General features: G+C 39.8%; 1 protein-coding gene and 1 long non-coding RNA gene across 2 annotated transcripts in view; one reads left to right on the top strand and one right to left on the bottom strand.

Annotated features, from left to right (window-relative positions):
* Window positions 1-20502, bottom strand: part of LOC145433477 (uncharacterized) — a 288213-nt gene extending 267711 nt beyond the window's left edge. The window contains exons 1-4 of the mRNA XM_080310597.1: window positions 20283-20502; window positions 17938-18015; window positions 17635-17802; window positions 9502-9697 (exon numbers count right to left, since the gene is read on the bottom strand). Of these exons, the coding sequence (XP_080166723.1) occupies window positions 9502-9697; window positions 17635-17802; window positions 17938-17967 (394 nt within the window). The 5' untranslated portion in view covers window positions 17968-18015; window positions 20283-20502. The remainder of the gene's footprint in view (window positions 1-9501; window positions 9698-17634; window positions 17803-17937; window positions 18016-20282) is intronic.
* LOC145440583 (uncharacterized) lies at window positions 4188-5426 on the top strand. The gene is made up of 2 exons (XR_013915565.1): window positions 4188-4221; window positions 5230-5426. It is a non-coding gene; the product is annotated as an uncharacterized LOC145440583 (long non-coding RNA).
* Window positions 20503-20739: the final 237 nt, after the last annotated feature.

Raw genomic sequence — 20739 nt, 5'->3', positions numbered from 1 at the left:
AGTTACCAGAATTTCTTCGCAAAATTACTGACAGTTACTCGTTTCTGAAGTTTACCAGGCTATTGGCAAAATTCATTAGCCTGAAAATCTCTGCTGCCAATGTATACGTGGAAATGAATATTACTGATATCATTCTCGTGGTGTTTTGACCTGATTCAACTTCGATCACGAGACTGGGGTCTGTCATACGGAAATTGTTGGCCCTAGTATCAATTTCAGTATAGTACAATAGTACATAGTAGGGTAAAAGAAACAACTGACAATTGTAGATAGCCACTATATTATATTATAAGGCTATGCTAGGGTTGCCATACGTCCGGAATTTCCCGGACATGTCCGGAATTTCACTGTTCAAACTAGCGTCCGGGAGGAATTTTTAAAATATGCCAACTGTCCGGAATTTTGACGTAGGCTCATATTTTTTTCGTAAATCAGCATAAAATCAATATTTTTTGAAATATTTATGCTGATGCATGATATTTTTCTTCGCGCTGCGCGCGATTTACTATCACATTTATTGATTTTAATATGGAGACTAGGCCTACCACTCTCGCAAAAACTGCCAAAAATATAAATAAAACAACGTTCATTTACTGGAATAAGCCTAATTGCAATCGCAATTATAGGAGAACGGTATTCCTAGAGATCGTTAAGGCCGTTTAAATGCTTTATTCAAAGATATAGTTGTTCCAAACGGGGGTGGAGGGGGTCGTTTGCCTTTATTCTGGGGTTTGCGAATATGTTGAACGTAATCAGCTTTCAAAATAGCCCGTGAGTAAGTCCGGGCAAAGGTGCTGACTTTTAGTAATCAGCTCGTCAAATTTTGATCTGGGTCACGGAACATTTTCAAATTGGAGATGGAGTCGCGACCATAAAAGGTTGGAAACCACTGGATTTGGGGTGTTTATAAAGCTCCGTGGTGCGCACCGGCATAAGGCTGATAAACAATCTTATCGGTAGGACATGAACATGACTTAACGATGTGCAATTACGCTCCCTGTATTTTCGAAGTCATCATCCTCCACCAGCTCGACCGCTAACTCTGATCATGTGGGCAGAGAGTGGAACCACCAATATTATTGACAGAATTCATTTAAATAATTGGACGACCAGATGCATGTAGAAACCAGATTCATATAGCAAGCACCCCCTCCCCCCAGAAGTTGTATCGATTACCCTATGGTGTGGGCTCAAGATCATTGTTTATTTGGGCGGGGAGGGGTTGAAAACGGTTGCCCGACATATGAGCATGCGACACATTGGAAAACGACAGTTCAGCATGGAACACATCAGCATGCGTCACTTCAGCATGAGACTGTATAACCCAAAAACTTACCCTAACCCGAAACATAGCCTAACCTAACCTAACCTAGCCTAACCTAACCTAAACCCTAACCCTAACCCAACCATAAACCTAACCTAACCTACCCCTAACCCGTAATTTAACCCACATGCTCATGTGTCGCATGCCAAATTGTCGCATGCCAAAGCGTCGCATGCTGTAATGTCGCATGCTCATATGTCCACGGACCGTTGAAAACATGTCGCATCGGTCCCGGTTACACAACACACAGCCACATACTCCTGAACCGGATCGTGACCACCTCTTGTCTATGAGCAAAGCTTTGATAGTGTGACGTCATAAACCCATTTTGAAATCCACTAGTGGGCGCTAAAGAGTGTCCGGAATTCGGGTTGCTGAAATATGGTAACCCTAGGCTATGCCTATACGGCCGGTCTCGCTGGTTACATTCGCTGTCACTATAGGACTGATGAGTTAGAATATCAGTTTAGGATGTATAATATTGTTCAGGAAACTAGAAATATCAGCGCCGCATGCTAAGTTGACCATTCGTTGATGGCGAACAAGGCGACCTGTAATAGGTTACCGTTACGCGTTACTGCTTTTTCTGAGATTTGTAGTAAACAACCAATGCACAATTGTGACATCACAAGCAGCGTCTGGTTAAGTAAGTACGGTTAGTAGTGACAACACATGGAATAAATATCAATTTATACGCAATTAGATGACAAAGAAAGGAACTAGATATAATGATAAATGTTTCTGTATGAAAAAAACGACGTAAATCAACCATTATAACTCAGTGGCCAGTAAATATTATTGGTCGCATGTCAGCGGATGAATACCACTTATTTCGAAATCGTTAGAGTGTCGTCGTATCGTCGTCTGGCCATTATTGAGGTCTGAGCAAAGGGTGAAGCGAAGCTTGTTGGCTTGAAGAAAGTGGACACGAACGTTGAAGATTCCTAGGCACTTCTTCGATGGCAGTCAGAGATCGAAAAGTGTTCACCATGATCACCAATGAATGTTTTGCATGAACATGAATAAAAATTTATAAACGTCAAAATAAATTTGTTTTTTTTTGTGCCTTTGGAGAGACGGATATTAGGGTGGGGGAAAGGGAGATCGGAAGTGGGTTAGGGTCAAAGTTGGGTATAAGGATCCCAAGATTAGGGTTGGGGGAAAGGGAGATTGGTTAAACCCCGGTTAGGGGTAATCTAACCCCAAATTTTAACCTAAACCCCCTACCCTCATATCCTCCCTCCCGAAACCCTAATATCCTCCTAACCCCAACCCTTATATTCCTCTCCCCAACCCTAATTTCCCCCTAACCCAACCCTAATTTTCCCCCTCTGACAACCCTAACCTCTCCCTCTCCCAACCCTAAAATCCTCCTCCCCAACCCTAACCCTAATATCCTCCCTCCTGCAACCCTAATATCCCCCTAACCCCAACCCTATTATCCTACTAACCCCAACCCAAATATCCCCCTAACCCCAACCCTAATTTCCCCCCTCTCACAACCCTAATATCCCCCTCCCCAACCCTAATATCCTCCCTAATATACCCCTGACCCCAACCCTAATATCCCACTAACCCCAACCCTAATTTTCCCCCTCTCACAACCCTAACCTCCCCCTCCCTACCCTAATATCCTCCCTCCCCCAAGCCTAATATCCGCCCTTATCAAACCCTAATTTCATCCCTCGCACAACCCTAATATTCCCCTCCCCCAACCCTAATTTCCCCCCTCTCACAACCCTAATATCCCCCTCCCCAACCCTAATACTCCAACTCTAATCTTGGGATACCCAAAACCTAACTTTTACCCTAACCCACTCCAAACGCAAAAACAATGTATTTTGACGTTTATAAATTTTTATTCGTGTTCATGGAAAACATTCATTGGTGATCATGGTGAACACTTTTCGATCTCTGACTGCCATCGAAAAAGTGCCGATTCCTAGGAATGCTGATTGGGATACGCATCGTAAAAGGTACAGTACTACATAGTATTCGTTACCGTGAATATCTACGACTGTGCACACCACCGGGATGACTTTGATTTCATGATTGAAATACTTCATCGCCGCATTCTCTGTTCTATTTAGGGATGTTAGTCGACCTATATACTGACCTGTGACACCACATACTCTGCCGCGGAGTAGTTAAAACTGTTGGCATGTTTATGTCATTTTTGGGCCATAGCATAGAATAGAGATATTTCCATCCACTGCTGGATTTGTTTGGCACACATGCCACCTCAAATGAGGAACCTTTTGCTTCAATACATAATATCAGTGGTTCTCAATCTGGGGAACGCGACAAATTGACTAAGTCTGTATGAATTCTGACTAAACATGTGTTTCGCTACCATTTTCAGAAGACGATTGTTGAAGATGAAACTTATTTCGTATTCAAGAAAGCTCGCCAAATTCTAACTCCAGCAGTCGTCGCGTTCAACTTCATTCAAGCAAATTTTTGATATTTGTTGAAGATTTAGAGCAGTGGTTCCCAACCTTTTTCGACCGATCGCCCCCTTTTCAAGGTCAACACCGATCATCGCCCCCCAAATTTTGTGCACCGATAATTGGGCATACAGACTGTAATCACCGGCGGGTTGACTAAAAAAAAAAAAAAAAAAAAAAAGGTCATCTTTCTGCGCTCAGAGCTGAAAATAACGTTTTTTCTCTCCAAATTGCTAGGTGGATGACTAAAAAAAAAAAGGTCAGCCGTTTTGACGCGTCATCGCCCCCCTATCGCCCCCTTCGCTATTTTCGCCCCCCATCGCCCCCTTTGTCCATTTTCGCCCCCCTATCGCCCCCTTTGTCATTTTCGCCCCCCTAGATCGCCAAATCGCCCCCTGGGGGGCGATATCGCCCACGTTGGGAACCACTGATTTAGAGGAATTCCCACGTGTAAGTCATTCATTACTTCATAGCTTTGGCAGTAGCCTAAAGCTCGTTGCGCTGGGTAGCTGTTGTTAATAGCTGGCGAACTGCACTGCGTAAGACAAACTTGGATGCAATATAGGTTGCTCTGTTTCACACTCAATTAAGCTACCCTATATCAACACAATTTAATTCAATTCCAAAACTGATCAAATTGGGCATGGTAGTACAGAACGACTCCTTGTTCTCTGTAGTCACTACCAGCATTAGGATTAGTCTCAGTGCAACCCACCTTGAAGCAAATTGATGTCCAGTACAATGTTTTTTTTGCTATTTTCAAACAAGTTTGGGGAAATTTGTCAAAAATCTTAAAGACTGGAATACGTATTCAAACTTGGCGTAAGACATACCATACGTATACTATTAGATCTGAGATGGGCACCTACTGCCGTGAATGGAAATTTGTGCGGCTGTCAACACCTAATTCAATTAGTATGTGTTAGCATCCGTCGACATGCAAATTGAAATTACTAATTCACTCCCAATTTTTTTTAAATTTTTATTTATTCCCGAAATTTTCTTCACGCTCCACGCAACATAACTTAATTTTTCGATTCTAATATAGTAGCGCCCTTCTAAATCTGAGCAGGAATCAGAATCGTGTGCTCCTCACGAAAGAAATTTTTTTCTGGTACATTTGGGCGATTTCAATATATTTCCACTACCGATACGATGGACAATTCTGATCGGGGGTCAAGAAATAACAGCATGCAATAAAGTGCATGACTAATAATAATTGGCCCACACGAAGATGCAATATGATTTATATAACTTGCCTGTTGCATTTGATAAAGTAAATCATGAATCTCTGCTATATCATGTAAAAGGCGGAGCTGTCACCACACAATGTACCAGTACCGGTACTTCAAAAAATGGTATATTTTGTTACCCTATTTGTCTTAGTAGTCTTTATAATGTCATGTCTAAGATAGGAACTTTGCTTAATATAGCGATTTACGCATGTATTCTTTTTAGTGGAACTGCAAGATACTAGCTACACAGAAGGAATGAGGACGAGAAAAAGAAACAATTGGAAGTTTGGCCGATGGTGGGAGACCACTCGTGTTACTGCATGTCTCCTAAAGAAAAATTAGACCTCCAGCAGCAATACTTTTCCATCGATAATCTTCTCATCGTGAATCATGAATGAATATTCAGTTTGTACCAATGTCGTTTGGGGGTGTGGAGAAGCTTTTGCGATATTTTAGCATCGGGTTGCTTTGCGATAGGTATGGAATGTACGTGAATTTACAAGCTGGTATGTAATCCTGATTTACACAGACAGCATGTATGTAGGTAGGCGGTAAAATTACAGTCTGAGTGGCAAATATACAGTGTACGTACAATGTAGATTGGATATACTGGGGTGACTGTAACATTACAGTCGGGCGTGTAAAGTGAGATTGCCGGACGAGTGTAAGTTAAATTTACATTGACTAACGGTAATGTTAAATTACCACGAAATGTCTGGCTACCGTGCTTCCAAACATTTCGCGGTAAATCGAGGATTTTATTTACAGTGTACTGTCGCAATGATTGCCGGGATGGTGTTTTCGATTTGCATTCGCATATGATTTAGCAACATCTGGAAACGCTGTTTGAGAACGTCAAAGCATTGCTCAAAGCATTGCTCAGCACGCGTGTCTTTGAGTGCATATAGCTGTATTTTTTTGAAGCCTGTGGATTTGTTGATGGAGTCATCAGGTACATTTTTAGAGCATAGCCTCTGTCTCCCAGCAAAATCCCATTTCATTTTTCTGGCCGAGCTCGTATTTTAATCTGGATTTTGAAAAAGTTCTTGAGTCATGCGTAGCCTACTACCTAGCCATCTCACAACAGCATTAGTCACTGCCGGTATTCTCTTGGCATTGCAGTCCATTTGACAGTTCAAAGAAAAAATATCCTTTCCTGCAACGATAAACTTTTCTGGTACAGAGCCACCTGGGGACTTTATTTGAATATAGGTACCATCAATGCCAGGGCCGTAACAGCACTTCGTCAGCCCAGCCCCCAAATGTTGGTCTTGGCCCCCCATATGGTGGTAAACCGAACTTCTGGGGGTTTCACCCCCCTGACCCTCCTCTGACTATACGCTGTTTACATTGAGAATACGCCGTTTCTTCATTGGGTGTCCGTTTAGTGAGTCAGCTTTGTTGCCTAGCCGCGCGAAGCGCGAGAAATTTCTATAATTCATGACCGAATCGGTCAATATGATCGGTATTGCTTATATATTGCTATCAATTTTTATCCTCTCTCTGCTCCCGTAATCTGATTTACCGGTAGAGCTGAGTAAGGTGTGCTTGAAAAGGTAGGACCTCTCAATAATAATTGAACAACTCCGGGTGTATACCCGTCGGCAAGAACGATACAGCAATTCGTCAGGCCCCCCAAAATACTTGAGTCTTGGGCTTCCATAGGGTGTAAACCGACCCCCCCCCCATCATGTTATTCGCTTTTGCCACGAAATTGCAGTTGTAGGCTACTGTTCAGTTAGCCAGCGCTACGCGCGAAAATCTGTGATAATTCATGATCAAATCGGTCAATAAGATCGGGAATTGCATATATATTGCTATCAATTTCTTGTCCTCTCTACTCCGTAATCAGATTTACCGGTATAGCTGAGTGAGGTGTCTTTGAAACTGTAGAGCCCGTAAATAATAATTAAACATCTTCTGACGGGCGGACTCATTGGTATGACTTCGTCACATGATGTTATTTTGTGACCTCCTGTCTGCTATATCAAAAAATATAGAATCGTCCAAACGTACTAAACTAAAAGATCAGTTGATTTGCAATTGGTATTTCTTCACTTCTTCTTCACTTCTTCACCGTAGCAAAAAAATCGGAGAGCACATAGTAATTGCATCGTGGGGTGCAAAGCTTGGCACCGTACATCCAACCATGGGCTGTCTTTAATCATGTCCAATAGAATTACCGTAGCTCCCTTGGAAAATCTGTAGCGGTCAACGAATTCATTTTCTGGGTATTTTACAATTGAGTCTGATATGTCTGCCAAGTAATGCCTGGGCATAACAAATGTATTCTCGTCGTCCGAACTGCCATCTACGATGTCCAAAATATCCATATTGCAGACAGTAATAACAACAGTACCAGTTTGAAATGCCGTCTTTAGAACTTATAACTGTGAATAAAAGTGACTTCAAAGCAATTTCATGAGTCTATCTAGCAAACGACGGCATTCATAGGATAGCACATGACCAACATCGATGACATTTCTAATCAGCATTGCCAAAGCAATATGTACCACAAAGTCGATGGGTTGACATTGCAACCTTCCACGGATCACTACATTTTGCGTCATTTTGACGCAATAGCGTCCTACATCCTGGATTTGTAGATCTACTAACTTCCTACGAACATCCAATGTTTTGGCGTGCGGATCATCTACTTCTAAATCAGGAGATCTTGGAACTCGCAGATTAAGCGAAAATCCAGGATGTTTTTACTCAGCTTTTTGGCCTCCACCCGTAGTTGATTATAATTCAGTTCTACCTAAAAGAATGCACAATATAGGGTGGTTCAAAAAACCTTTTTTTCCAAATCTCGCTAGCTTAGTGAGTCGAGTTTTTCGTTGATAATTCTCGGATTATCCTTGATCTGGGGATTATCAACGATAAACTCAAATAATTCCGCTTCTACTAGTCGGAATTGACTCAAATTTGTTTTGCATAGTCTTTGAAGACAGCTCAACAATTTCATGGGGTTGACAGAAAAATTTGAAAAAACTGTTTTTAAATTTTATTATTAAATTAAAATTTCAATTTAAGATTGCACGGCCTTTACTGGTTGGAATTGAGTCAAATTTTGTGTGCATCGTTTTTTAGACATCCTGACGATGTAGTCACTAAGCGAGTGAGATTTGGAAAAAAAAGTTTTTTTGAACAACCCTAATGCACAATGCATATGAATGATGCAATGATTCGTATCAACGCCAATATGAAAAGTGGGATGCTGTATGACATAAAACCACGAACCCTGCATAGAGGTGGTCAGTAACGAAGTAAATCTACTTTATCAGACTACTCAATTAGTGCTGTCTACTTTCATCGCTTAATCAAGGGGTTGTCATTTTAGACTACTTCTGTTTCTACTTCTTGTCACAGTTGTTTGTCAAAACTACTTACTTTATACAATATTGATTTTGAAAAGTATCAAGTTGTTCCTAGCTGCGTATTCGACATCGTTTTCAGTGAAATTCTTATAGGAGCCGCCTTAAATAGCCCATTAATCAAGGTGACTTCATGAACATATTTTCAAAGATTCCACTCAATTGCAGTGTCATTAGTCATTTTGCATTAGCCGCGAAGACATATCTTCGAATTTCGAAAGTAGATATATCCTATAAACTGCTAAAAGTATGCGGCCCTTCGACCAAATCTACTTTTTGAAACTACTTATTCCACTACATTTCAGACTAATACATTTTCTACTTCCACCTCAAGTGAATTTGTGATTTCTTGGAAATTGCATCTTCTACTTGTATATCAGCAGCAGCTTACGGCGTCATTTATCGTTCTACATGAGTCTTAACTCTGACTACTTTGACTACCTCTAATCATTCATGAACTCGTGTTAGAAACTCTCAGAACCGATCAGAGTCCGCGTGGTCACCAGATGTCGTAAATAAGCTGCATGAAGTATAAAATTTTGTTCCATAGTTATATAAGTATATGAAATTGGTTTACAAGTTTCTTTGACTCATCGTCCCCTTATCAAGCTCTATAAATCTTTACCACGCCCATAATGGTAAATTACTATCGGCAGCGAAGTAGTTGTGCTTTTTTGTAGTTCTTATTATTATATACTTGTTTCGCTTACTCAAGTAGTTTTGTTCGTATACTACCTCTACGTCAACAATTTTTTTGTGGTGAATACTAATTTTTGAATACTTGTCAAGTAAAAGTAGATTTTGACGCACTTTAACAATGCCTTGCTTCGAAATTGATATACAAGCTCACAATCAGCAACGTGTGAGAGATCATGCCTGAATTTCCTACAACAATTATTCGTACTAAGTATGGGATATCGAATTAAACTAAAATTCATGAATGCATGACCCTGATAACGACACTATGTCATGCATGAAACTGAAGCCTCATGATTTCTAGCGTTAGTAACGGATTGGACCTGTTCCATGAATTGACCATTTCATTCAAAGTGATCGCGATCATGTAATATACCCAATAAAACGGATCTAAGATACGATGCATCCAAACAATGACTCACATTCTAAAACTTCCAACTCAGTATCGATATTATTTGCACTTTTCAGGACTTTCTTCAATTCGTTTCCTTTCAGCATATCATCTTCTTCGTGATATATCAATGTAACTTTCTTCAAATTTGAGTTGTCGACGAGAGACGAAATCTCATAGAATGAAGGACGACATCCTTCTTCGAATATGCATCTGATATATTCGATCTGCGGTGAGAAATTATTACTATTAATCAGAGGTGGTCAAAGTAGTCGTGAAAGCTACTCAAGTAGAAGTAGCGACGAAAAAAATCTACTCAAGTAAAAGTAGAAGTACTTCTTCCATAAGCAACCTAAAACTACTTGAAGTAGAAGTAGAATTGACTGACTTAAAAAGTACTCAAGTAAGTAAGTAGTTGTGAAAATAATCCTAATTCGTTCACATGGATTGTAAAAAAGTACAAAGTGAGCTATGCGAAAGGTGACAAGCTTGATTCATATTGATGCATACCAGCAGGTATCCAATTTTCGATATCTTTTCCAGAAATCAAAGGCATTACTACACTTGCTTTTTTACTTCAAAATGTATGTTCTCCAGGCAAAGAACTGATATAAATTATAACTCAAAATATGTGATACTGGGAATTAAAAGTAAAATGTAAATACTACTTCTAAAAGTGGAACTTGTAGCCTATTTCATGCCTTTAGTCAGGGTTGTAATGACTCGAGTCAAGATTTTTTGATTACTCGACTTGACTCGAGTCATTTTCTTGAAATTGAAAAATGACTCGACTCGAGTCAATTTGTGTATTGACTCGACTTGTACTTGAGTCATTGCGCATGACTCTGAGTCCGGGTCTCGGACCAAGTCACATTACTCGAGACTGGGTCTACCAAGACAGGCAATTCATTGTAATTTCGAAGAATACGAAAGTTATAAGTGAGGAAAATTAGCATATTGTAAATGCGAACCATTCGGTATCACCAAACAGAGTAATAAAAAGTGGGTTTAACAAGACTTAAACTGGAAACCGAGCAGTCAACACAATGACTTGGACTCGGACTCGAGTCAAAACACTTGGACTCGACACTCTACTCCATGACTTGGACTCGAATTTGACTCGGTACTGAATTGAAATTACTCGACTTGACTCGAGTCAAAACTATAAAAGTGAGATTTACTTGTGACTCGGAACCTTGTGCCTTGGTTACAACCCTGCCTATAGTCCGGAAAGTTTCAAAGGTGATATGCTAAAACAGGTCTAAAACTAAAAAAAATCAGAGTCCACTTTTCAAGATTAGGACACGCCGTGGATATGCTAGATCAGTGCTCTTCAACCTTTTTCGTCGTGGTACACCCTTTCGTACACCCCTGACCGTATAATACACCGATAACGCAGAAAGCCGCATTTTGATTACATATACAATACGTCCGATTTCCAGTGGGGAGTCGCCATGGCGCATGGACGACAAATACTCATATGAAATTTGATACTGGGAACTTAACACCGCGGAGAGTCCTTGTGGTGTTCTGTGCCTTCACTTATTTCTTGAGATATGCAATGCGCAAATTTTCTTAATGTAGAAGCAAAACATCCCAGCACGCTTACTTATATAATATATGTACCAAAATCGCGAGTATAAATGTCAAGAAAAGACACTAGAAGTATGTGTGTAATCGCGCGGAGCGCGAAAATTTTGCCCCTTGAATGGATTTCATCGAAATTGTTGGTAGTTTCACGTATTATTGTCAAAAATTTATTTATTCTCAGCTCACGTGATCAGATTAGCCCGTAGAGCTGATGGAGGGTGTCTTCGAAAATATTTGGTACAATATTAATGATGATGCCTCTCCCGGTTCTTATTAATCACTAGGGCGATTTTTTTTGAACTAAAAAATGAAAGATTTTGACCTAAAAAATCTAAATTTTGACATTTTTTGACCTTAAAAAACTAAATTTTGACCAAATTTTGACCTAACGTATGCAAATTAGGTGTTTTCCCAAAAAATGTTAGAATTGTACTACTTATCCTCATTTCTGGTTTGAACTGTCTGTCCTTACGAAGTAGTTTTCCCTGAAAAAACTTTTTTGACTCAAAAACTGACAAATTTTTCCATGACAAAATATTGTTTTAACAAAATCAGGCCCTATGATGAATTCCAGTACATGACGTACTATGGTGAAAATAAGTAAAATTTGTTGTAGTACAACGAAAGATACTTTTTCACATTCTCGGCGGTATATCTAGATATCTAGTTCTAGATATCACTGATTCTCGGGTAAAAAGTGTCTGTCTTTACTAGGTAGCTTGCCAAGAATGGAGATGTGGCGAGATAGCGTATAGTGGGATAATTCACAGCTACAACACCAATGGGTAGTGGGTTCTATAGTCCGACCGAGGTCGACTCCAGAATTCCTACCCAAGTGTTGAAGGTTTATCTAGGTTCCCCCTCGCCATTTCATCCGTGTAAGCGGTGTCTTACAAAAAGCATAGAAGTGAGCCGTGCTACAAGTTGGCAGATAGCCTACTCGGCGGATACGGAATCGAAAATAAGGAATATTGGCCGGGTGTAAATGACCATTGTAGTCGACAAACACCATGAATATACAAACAACAACAAGAATGAAGAAAGGACGTTCAGTTGTAGCAGCTGTTGGCTGACAACACTGAAGTTGTGCGAGCGTACACTGCTGGTGATACACCGTGTTGCTTCATTCTGACAATGGTGTACATCTCAATTTTCATAAAGATGCAAAGAGCCATGCAGTCTTGCTTCACTTAGGATATTGCGGTACGTTGTGCGTAACACCGTGTCAACCTATTTGTTTCATTTGACAGTGTTTATGATTCACAATGAGCAGACAATGCCCTGTCTGCAACGGTAGGCCTATAAAGTAGGCTACAAGCTGTGAAATGTCAAACGATAAGTTCACCGATTGTGCAAAATCTACGATACAAATGAAATGCAGGTTTCAAAATATTTAGTATTTGTAAACAATTTTGACTTTTTTTGACCTAACGCTGAAATTTTGACCTTATTTTGACTTTTTTTGACATGTCAAAAAAAAATCGCCCTATTAATCACATAGTTGCATGTTGTTATTTCTTTGCCTCCCACCAGGATTGTTTGTATTGTTATAAATATTATTTTTATTACACATCAATGACAGTGGCGATAATCACCTGTTTAGAATTTGTGCGCCACGACAGTGCATTTCTTAAAGTTTACTGTCTTTGCTCTGGGTAATGAGGACGACTTTCGCTTGCGCGCGCACTTCCATTCTTCATTCTCCCGCTAACGTGCGTTCACTTTCAAGACTCTGCTGATAATTTTGGAGCTCGGCTCACTCTTCTTCTAGGCTTTTCAAGACGTTAACAGGGGGTTGGCGACGAGGAGCCTAAACCTACGACACATAGAAACATGGTAGAGCCGAGACTCGAACCAGCAACAATTGGTTGCATAATGACGGCCGCCAACACCAGGGCATGGTATGGTATGGTATGGAACGAGAATTTTCCACACTCCATACTTGCCTTACTCGCTCCATACCACACTTGCAATTTTCCATACCATACCAACATTGTTCCATACCATACTTGACACATATTCCATACTTTCAAATACTAAAATATCGTAAGTATATCTTCTTTTCTAGCACCTATATTATTGATATTTCGGATGTCAATATTGCTTAAACTAGCCATGATGCGAATCTAATTCCTGGTAATAGTTTTACAGAGTCTGTTTTGGTGAGGTTTAGTCCACGGTAGTGTGGTGCCGTGTAAGTCTACTCTATAGCTTCCGCGAGCAAAATCAGATGGTCAGCAGATTGTTATCTAGGACCGTCCATAAAAGGGACAGGTAACATACGGCCCGCGACGAGATTCTGTCCGCTTTTGACCGGCCCGCAGACAGTTTCCCGTCTTACATGATAATGTGACCCGCGGCCCCAGTCAGCCGAGATTTCCCACCACTTGCTTAAACGTAAAATTTTAGTAACTGAGTATGTGATTATATAGGTGCGAGAGTGCGAGAGTGGGGCTTACGCGTAAGTTCGTCGAAGCGAGAAGACTTGCATTATCGGCATTTATGATGTACTTAACCCTAATGAATTGATATATCTTGGCGAATTTTGGGTACCGGACTTATGAAACGCTTTATTATCTTAATTAAGGATTGCACCGTGAGTTAGTTGATCAGAGAGAAGCAAACATGGCTACTACGCCTGTATGACAATGCTGTTTTCAAATCCACATGGTATTATCATTATCGGCGAGAAATGGTTTTGAAGCGACATTGCTGTCGATAAAATACATTCATTAAATACGATTTATTCCTTGTATCATGTATATATATGCACGAATAATGTATCCATTCAGCAATCCGGCTTGACAAGTACTTAATTTTCCTATATCCGGCCCACCGACTGACGAGGTTGCCCACCCCTGCTCCATAAGAATATCATCGCCTTTCCGCTACATTGGCATGATGCACATGCAAGTTTGAAGTAAATACTCGCAAAATAATTTATAATATAGGTGCACCCATAAAATATCCCAGCTACAGGCGATCAATATTGCAGCGATCTGCGTGATTATTAGTACAGCATGTGGTTTGAAATATGACCAATAAGATATCTCGGTATGCAAATAGTATAAATGTGCGGAGCGGACAATGTTTCAGAAGGAATGTAATTATCAATCGCATTGAACAATTAGTACGTTGCATCATGATTGCTTGTGAGCTGTCGTCACTCAAGGAGTGAGATATAGTTGGAGGTGCCTACATTGCCAATTATTGCGTCACATGATAGACTATGCTCGGAGCCTTCGTGCCTGGACTCAATAGAATATCAGATCAACATTACTGTTGTCATTATTATATCACAAAAGCATGTCATTTCAAGTGCTCTAAAACCGTTGCACAAGCGCGTATTTGTACCTATACATCTTTCAATAGTTCACGTTCACACATAACAAAAGCGATTGTATTGAGTGAGCAGCGATCAACGTACAATTCATGAAGCTTGCACAGATGACGATAAAATGTATAAAATACCAAAGTATGGAAGTATGGAAATGTCGTTCCATACCATAGATTAAAATCTTCCATTCCATACCATACTTGCATTCTTCCATATTCCATACCAAAATATCGATCCATACCATACCATACCATGCCCTGGCCAACACACGCTAATTTAAATATGTGTAGAAGGTCGCAAAATTGCCGTACGTCCGCAGGTTTAGCACCCCTGGCCTAGCCGAAATAAGGATGGACATTTGAGCAAGGCTGCAGCGTATAGGAAATGCTAAATACGAACCAGGGCTCGAGGTTACTGGACCACCATCTAACGCAGTGGTTCGCAAACTCGACCCACTGGCTGTGCAAGCATGTATTCTGCGCTATTCATAAGCTGGCCGCAGGAAGCACCAATTCAAAATGTCCGAGCTGTAGCGGTGGTTCCCTCGAGAATCATCAGACAGATATAGCAAGCTGAACACATGCTAACTCCACCCTACTCTACTCGAAAAGGAAGTAATAAGTCCATTACCAAAGGTTAAATGATTGGAAACATTTGCTTATGACATCACATTGTACGATATTACACATCGAGTCAATCTGTTGTGAAGCATAAACTGGCGTATTTATTGTGATAGCTATAGTCATCGTGTCATCGTTTCATCATAAGTGGATCTGGTACACCCCTGTAGACCCTATCCGAGTGGTACACCCTCTACAAATTATGGTACACCGCGGGGTGTACGAAACACCCGGTTGTGGAGCACTGCCATATTGCTCATTAACCAGTGCGTCAACCTGTACTGACGCATAAACTGCTTTTGTGATAGCTAGCCATCGGCTCTTTTGTAATTCGAATCTGGTACACCCCTGTACACCCCATCCGAGTGGTACACCCTTTGAAAATTCTGGCACACCCTAGGGTGTACGACAACCCCGGTTGAAGAGCACTGTGCTAGATTACGATATGACAAGTAAATGCTAGATTGCGAAACATCAGTTTCAAACGTCATGGATTAGCCATATATACTGTGATGAATTATTTCATATGGGCGAAGGACGACAATGTGGTGTAAACGGAACCACGCCAGCCCGCGACCTAAATTATTTTCACCCAAACTTTCGTGAAATCATACTGGTCACTCCGTATCCACTGCGCGCGAAGCGCGACGAAAATTCTTCGCTTTACTCAACTTTTATGAAACTTAAATGTTAATACTCCGTGAAAACAGACCCGAAATTTCTCAGGCTATCTTCCTGATTGGAAGATTGAACTACTTCTACTTGACAAATTGAAAATAGCGAAAAGTAAGTAAGTAGATCACAAAATATTACGAAGTAGAATTAGCGAAAATCAGATCTACTTGAGTAAGTACCATAAGTAGAGGACAACTACTTGAGTACTTCGAAAAAGTAGACCACCTCTGCTATTAATACTATGTCTCATAATGATGCTTAACACTATTGTTGACCCTTTCACCAGGGGCCATGATGTTTTACAATATACTTTAGATCAGGAGTGTGAAACATAAGGCCCACGGGCCACATCCGGCCCGCTGGGCGATTCTGAAAAAATGGCTATATTATCCGGCACATTTCTAACAAATGTTGAGATTTTTAGTACGAAACACTTCCATTCTGTCAAGTCAGAAAATGTCGAGCTAGTTCATAGGCCACACTATAACCATCCGACCGTCACTGCCATTGACACTAGTGTCACCATACGTCCTGTTTTTTGACTTTGTTGAAAGTGTTCTCGGAACACACTCAAATGGCCTCTTTTTGAGAATATATCTTGTTTTCTGAAAATTTTGGTTAAATGTATGTGAAATTCCACTGAGAAACTGGGAATAAGTACTGAAGTAACGGTCAGGCGGGTCTTTCGGGAGTTGAGCCAGAAAGATGACCTTTTTTTATTCAACCAACTACAAACTTCTTTTCTCGGATTTTACTGCTGTATTGTAAATCTGAAAATTTTACAAAATGAGTCCTAATTGGCATCCACTTTCGAGAAGGCAAAAAAGTGCTCAGTGCGTTTTATGGAAAAATGGACCACAAAGTCCATTTGTTTTCTGCAGAAGTGGATAATATAATTTGAATATCTGTGGTCGCACTCAATTCCAAGCCGTAGAAGCGGAGTTATTTCAGTTTTTCTTTGATAATTCTCGGAATATCCACCGATCAAGGATAATCCTGGAATTATCAAAGAAAAACTGAAATAACTCCGTTTCTACGGCTTGAAAATGAGTCAGATTTATTTTGCATAGTTTCATGGGATTGGCAGAAAAATTGAAAAAAAATCTTTTTTGAAATTTACGCAAATTCAAAATTTCAAACTGTACGAAAACCGCGAAAATTGGTTGGAATGAATTCAAATTTGGTGTGCGTCGTTTTTTAAGGCAACCTACCGATTTAATCAAGTAGCCAGCAAGATTCAGGAAAAAAAGTTATTTTTGAACAGCCCTACTTAACATATCCTTGGCTTCCGGAGACACCCGAATCACGATGTAAAAATGATGAACCAAATTTCAACGTCTACGTCTACGGTTAAATCGCTTGTATTCCTCACAACTCATAGACAGGACTATATTGTCAGATTCCGACTAAAGGACGACAATGTGGTCAATCACAAAGCTATCATAGCAATATGTAAACATATATCGTCGGTAAAGCCGCTGTTTTAGGAATTTATGAAACTATTTAACCGGCCAATCATCGTCATTTCACCCATTTGGTTGATTGCGAATAAAGGTATTGATGTAATAGAACCAGATGGCCCGTGATACAATGTAATTATTATAATGCATATAAGCTTTATAATTGAGTAGTCAAGTGGAAAACAAGGGCGTGGATTTAGAGGAAATATTTTGGAATCAATTGACTGGTCCGGCCCGCGACTGCTCTGAAGGTTTGAATCCGACCCGCGACGCCAGTTGAGGTTGATACCCCATGCTTAAGATGAACAAATTGCCAGGAACCACGAACTCCGCAACTGTGGTGGATATCTCGTGCATGGAATATAATTTAATTCATATGGAGGGGACTCGTGCTGTACGGCAGGATTCAATGATAAACGTGCGATGGTGGGGAAGAACGTTCAATATATCCAATGCAACTAATACTGGATGATAAGTACTACCTTCTTTTGCTGACAAGCTTCTAACGTCTTCATGAATTCATCTGCTTTCTCAACGTAAAACATTGCATGGATATGAAGGATAACCGAAATTGCTCTCCCGCGCTCCAAAATTAGTTTGTAATCGTCGACTGGTATCTGGCCATTTACGGCAATATCCAGGAGATCCAACTAAAATGCGGAACATTTTTTTTTTCAGATTTGAAGATAGTCACGGAAGAGATCATTGGGTCCGAAGTCACATAAAGTCATAGGTAAATATAAATGCGTTTGGAAATACTTTATGAATCGAATCAGGAATCATACTTGATACTTTTTCCAGCAAGTCTCAATCATCGACCAGTCGATGTATCCTTCTGTGCAATCGAGCACGATCTTGCTTATCTGAACACAATATTGGTTTCATTAGGTAATACCACTTGATTGTTACGATGTATTCCCATTTGAATAATTATTTATATAGTTTCAGTACAATAGTAACTAGTATAAATTCTTCGATTCTCCATATACTACTTCGGTTTTAGTCTCATCCAAGAACATGCTTTTTTTAAATCTACTTATGAATATGATATGCATTGTACAAACGGATGATATAGAAGATGATGGTCAAAGTAGTCATCGTAGGTGGTCAAGTAGAAGTAACGCCTTCAATTTCTACTCAAGTAGAGGTATAAGAATCAATATGCAGGTAGTAACAAAGTGAGTACTCAAGGCCTAGATTTGTCTGAAAAATAAAAACCGCAAATAGAATTGAAAGTACTTTGAAATCATAACCACTTGAGTAAGGAGTTAGGAATAATCTACTGAATTACTACGACAAGTAGAAGTACTTTGTTACTGATCACCTCTGGATATAGGTTGTAAGGAACTCTGGCTATGTAACGTGGTTACTCATGTTTACCCGAACGTACCTATATACTTGGAACGGAGAAGCATACCTTATTTGAATTGTTAACTGCCAGCTTTCCAAAACCATTATTTGTAGCATGCATTGTTAATTTTCACCTCTGACAACGCCAATGCTTGAGCGTACAATTTCACTTATATAATAGATGAAAACTTATCCGTGAAGTACTATATACTTTCCAGAATCAAAATTTATGAAAACTTACCACGAACTACTTTCTCCGTATCAGAATACAAAATACAACAAGCAATTAGCCTTGTAAAATAGGGTTAACATATTCTGGAATCGGGTAAAAATGGTAAACTTTTTCCACTTCGTAGTCGGTTGACTATAAAAAAGGTAAACTTTCGCTCAGCTCACGAAATACCCGCCTGACAGTTAGTTCAGTGTTATTTTATGGTATCTCGGTCGAATTTTTCCCTGTGTTTCAGCAAAATTCAGAAAAAAGAGGACAAAATTTCAAAAAGGAGGACATTTAGGCGTCCTCGGAGGACATTTCCAATAACCCGAAAAAAGAGGATAAGTCTTCATAAAAGAGGACGTATGGTAACCCTATGTAAAAGAACTGCTCAAGTAGAATTGGAAGTTGTCAAAAACATTGCCGCTTGAGTAAGTAGCGAAAGTAGGGAAAATTTATTAGAGTATTCTGGAGAAGTACAAGTTCTGGTTTGCTAACCACATCTATTAACGTGTCACTTACATATTTCCAGAGTACAGGGTTATTATGACAATTTCACTCATAATTTTAATGAAAACTTACGAACTGCTTAATACTTTTCAGAATGCAGATTGTGACCAGTAAGTAGACTTGCCGAAAGATTGCTCAAGTCGAAGTGGAAAGACGACCCCTTGCGCAAGTACTTGAAGTAAGAAAACTTTAATAACCACATCCATCAAAAAACTGCATTTCAGAGCACAAAATAGGCTATGTCTACTAATATTACTAACTCAATTGGTTTCGATTTTAAGCTACTGCCATTTATACTCGAACAGCTTTTTCGCAAATGCACATACTTTTCACGCATTGGATTTCTGAAAGAAGAAAGTCAAAAGTAGCCACCACTGATATACTGCAAAATATCTGCGAAACATCGACTAAAATACTTCTGAACACTTCTTACTTGAGTACTGTCCAGGCCTTACATTTTCTACTTTTAACAGGTATTTTAAGAGGTGACTCTACTCAGAATTGTATGTAAATTCAAACCATTTCTTCTGCTTGGACTTGATTAGCGACGCTGACAACATTAATCACTTCTGTGTACACTCCAGACCGACTCGCAATATTACAAACGCAAGTTGAGTGGAAATTGACAGCACAAGTTATAAAATGAAACTTGCATCTTACTACTTTGCGCATTCTCTCGTTACTAAAAATATCGAATTCGATATCTTCTAAGATTTTTATATGGTCTTATCAAAATAAGACCATATTAACTCTACTGAAATTGTAACAGCGAGTCATGAAAATATGCCTTGAACCCCCAAATCGAATTGGCCACCTGCACACTACTCCCGCATAATTATTATTAATTCAAGCGCGCACAAGAAATCGTTCGGCTTCGGTTACTCATTTTTGTCAGATATTTAGGTATTGATTACTGGACTACCTGCTGTAAGATGAAGCACGTCTTAAAGTAGAAGCAAATCGTATAGTCGAATCGGTCAGCCGTGATTGAAAGTTCAAATCTACAGCAAACATGAAACTAAATAAATAGCATAAAAAAGTGTATCTGTAACTGACCTTTTCTACTTTACACTCCGATAACTCCCGCAAACCAGCCTGCTCAACACACAGTTCTTCAATCAATTTGACAAATTGTGCATTGAAGAGGTTGATAAAAAATTCCACTGCTGCGAGGGAAAGAACCGTTTTGTATGATAGAGTGGAATGCTGTGAAAATAAATTGTTGCGAGTTAGGTCACAATCCACCAACAAGAAGCCCTGAGATATACGCCCGATTGAAGAATTTTATCACCAAAATTCAAAAGAAATATCAGTGACTTGCAAACAGATAAATCAAAGTCAAGACAAGAAATTACTCCAACACCTTAAACTGTAAGAGTTAGAATACGATGCCGGCTGAGCCACAGTAGCCTTCGAAAATTGTTAATTTGGCGAGTCGCCCAAGAACAATAACCATCGCACTGAGCACTCAAACACAAACTCAATAAGAAAGCACAATAGAATATACGACGTA

This window comes from Botryllus schlosseri, chromosome 1 (assembly GCF_051294905.1).
Source record: "Botryllus schlosseri isolate E-star chromosome 1, Bs_hap1, whole genome shotgun sequence".
NCBI classification, from domain to species: Eukaryota; Metazoa; Chordata; class Ascidiacea; order Stolidobranchia; family Styelidae; genus Botryllus; species Botryllus schlosseri.
The sequence above is the reverse complement of the archived record's forward strand: the minus strand, read 5'-3'. Positions and strand labels throughout refer to the sequence as shown.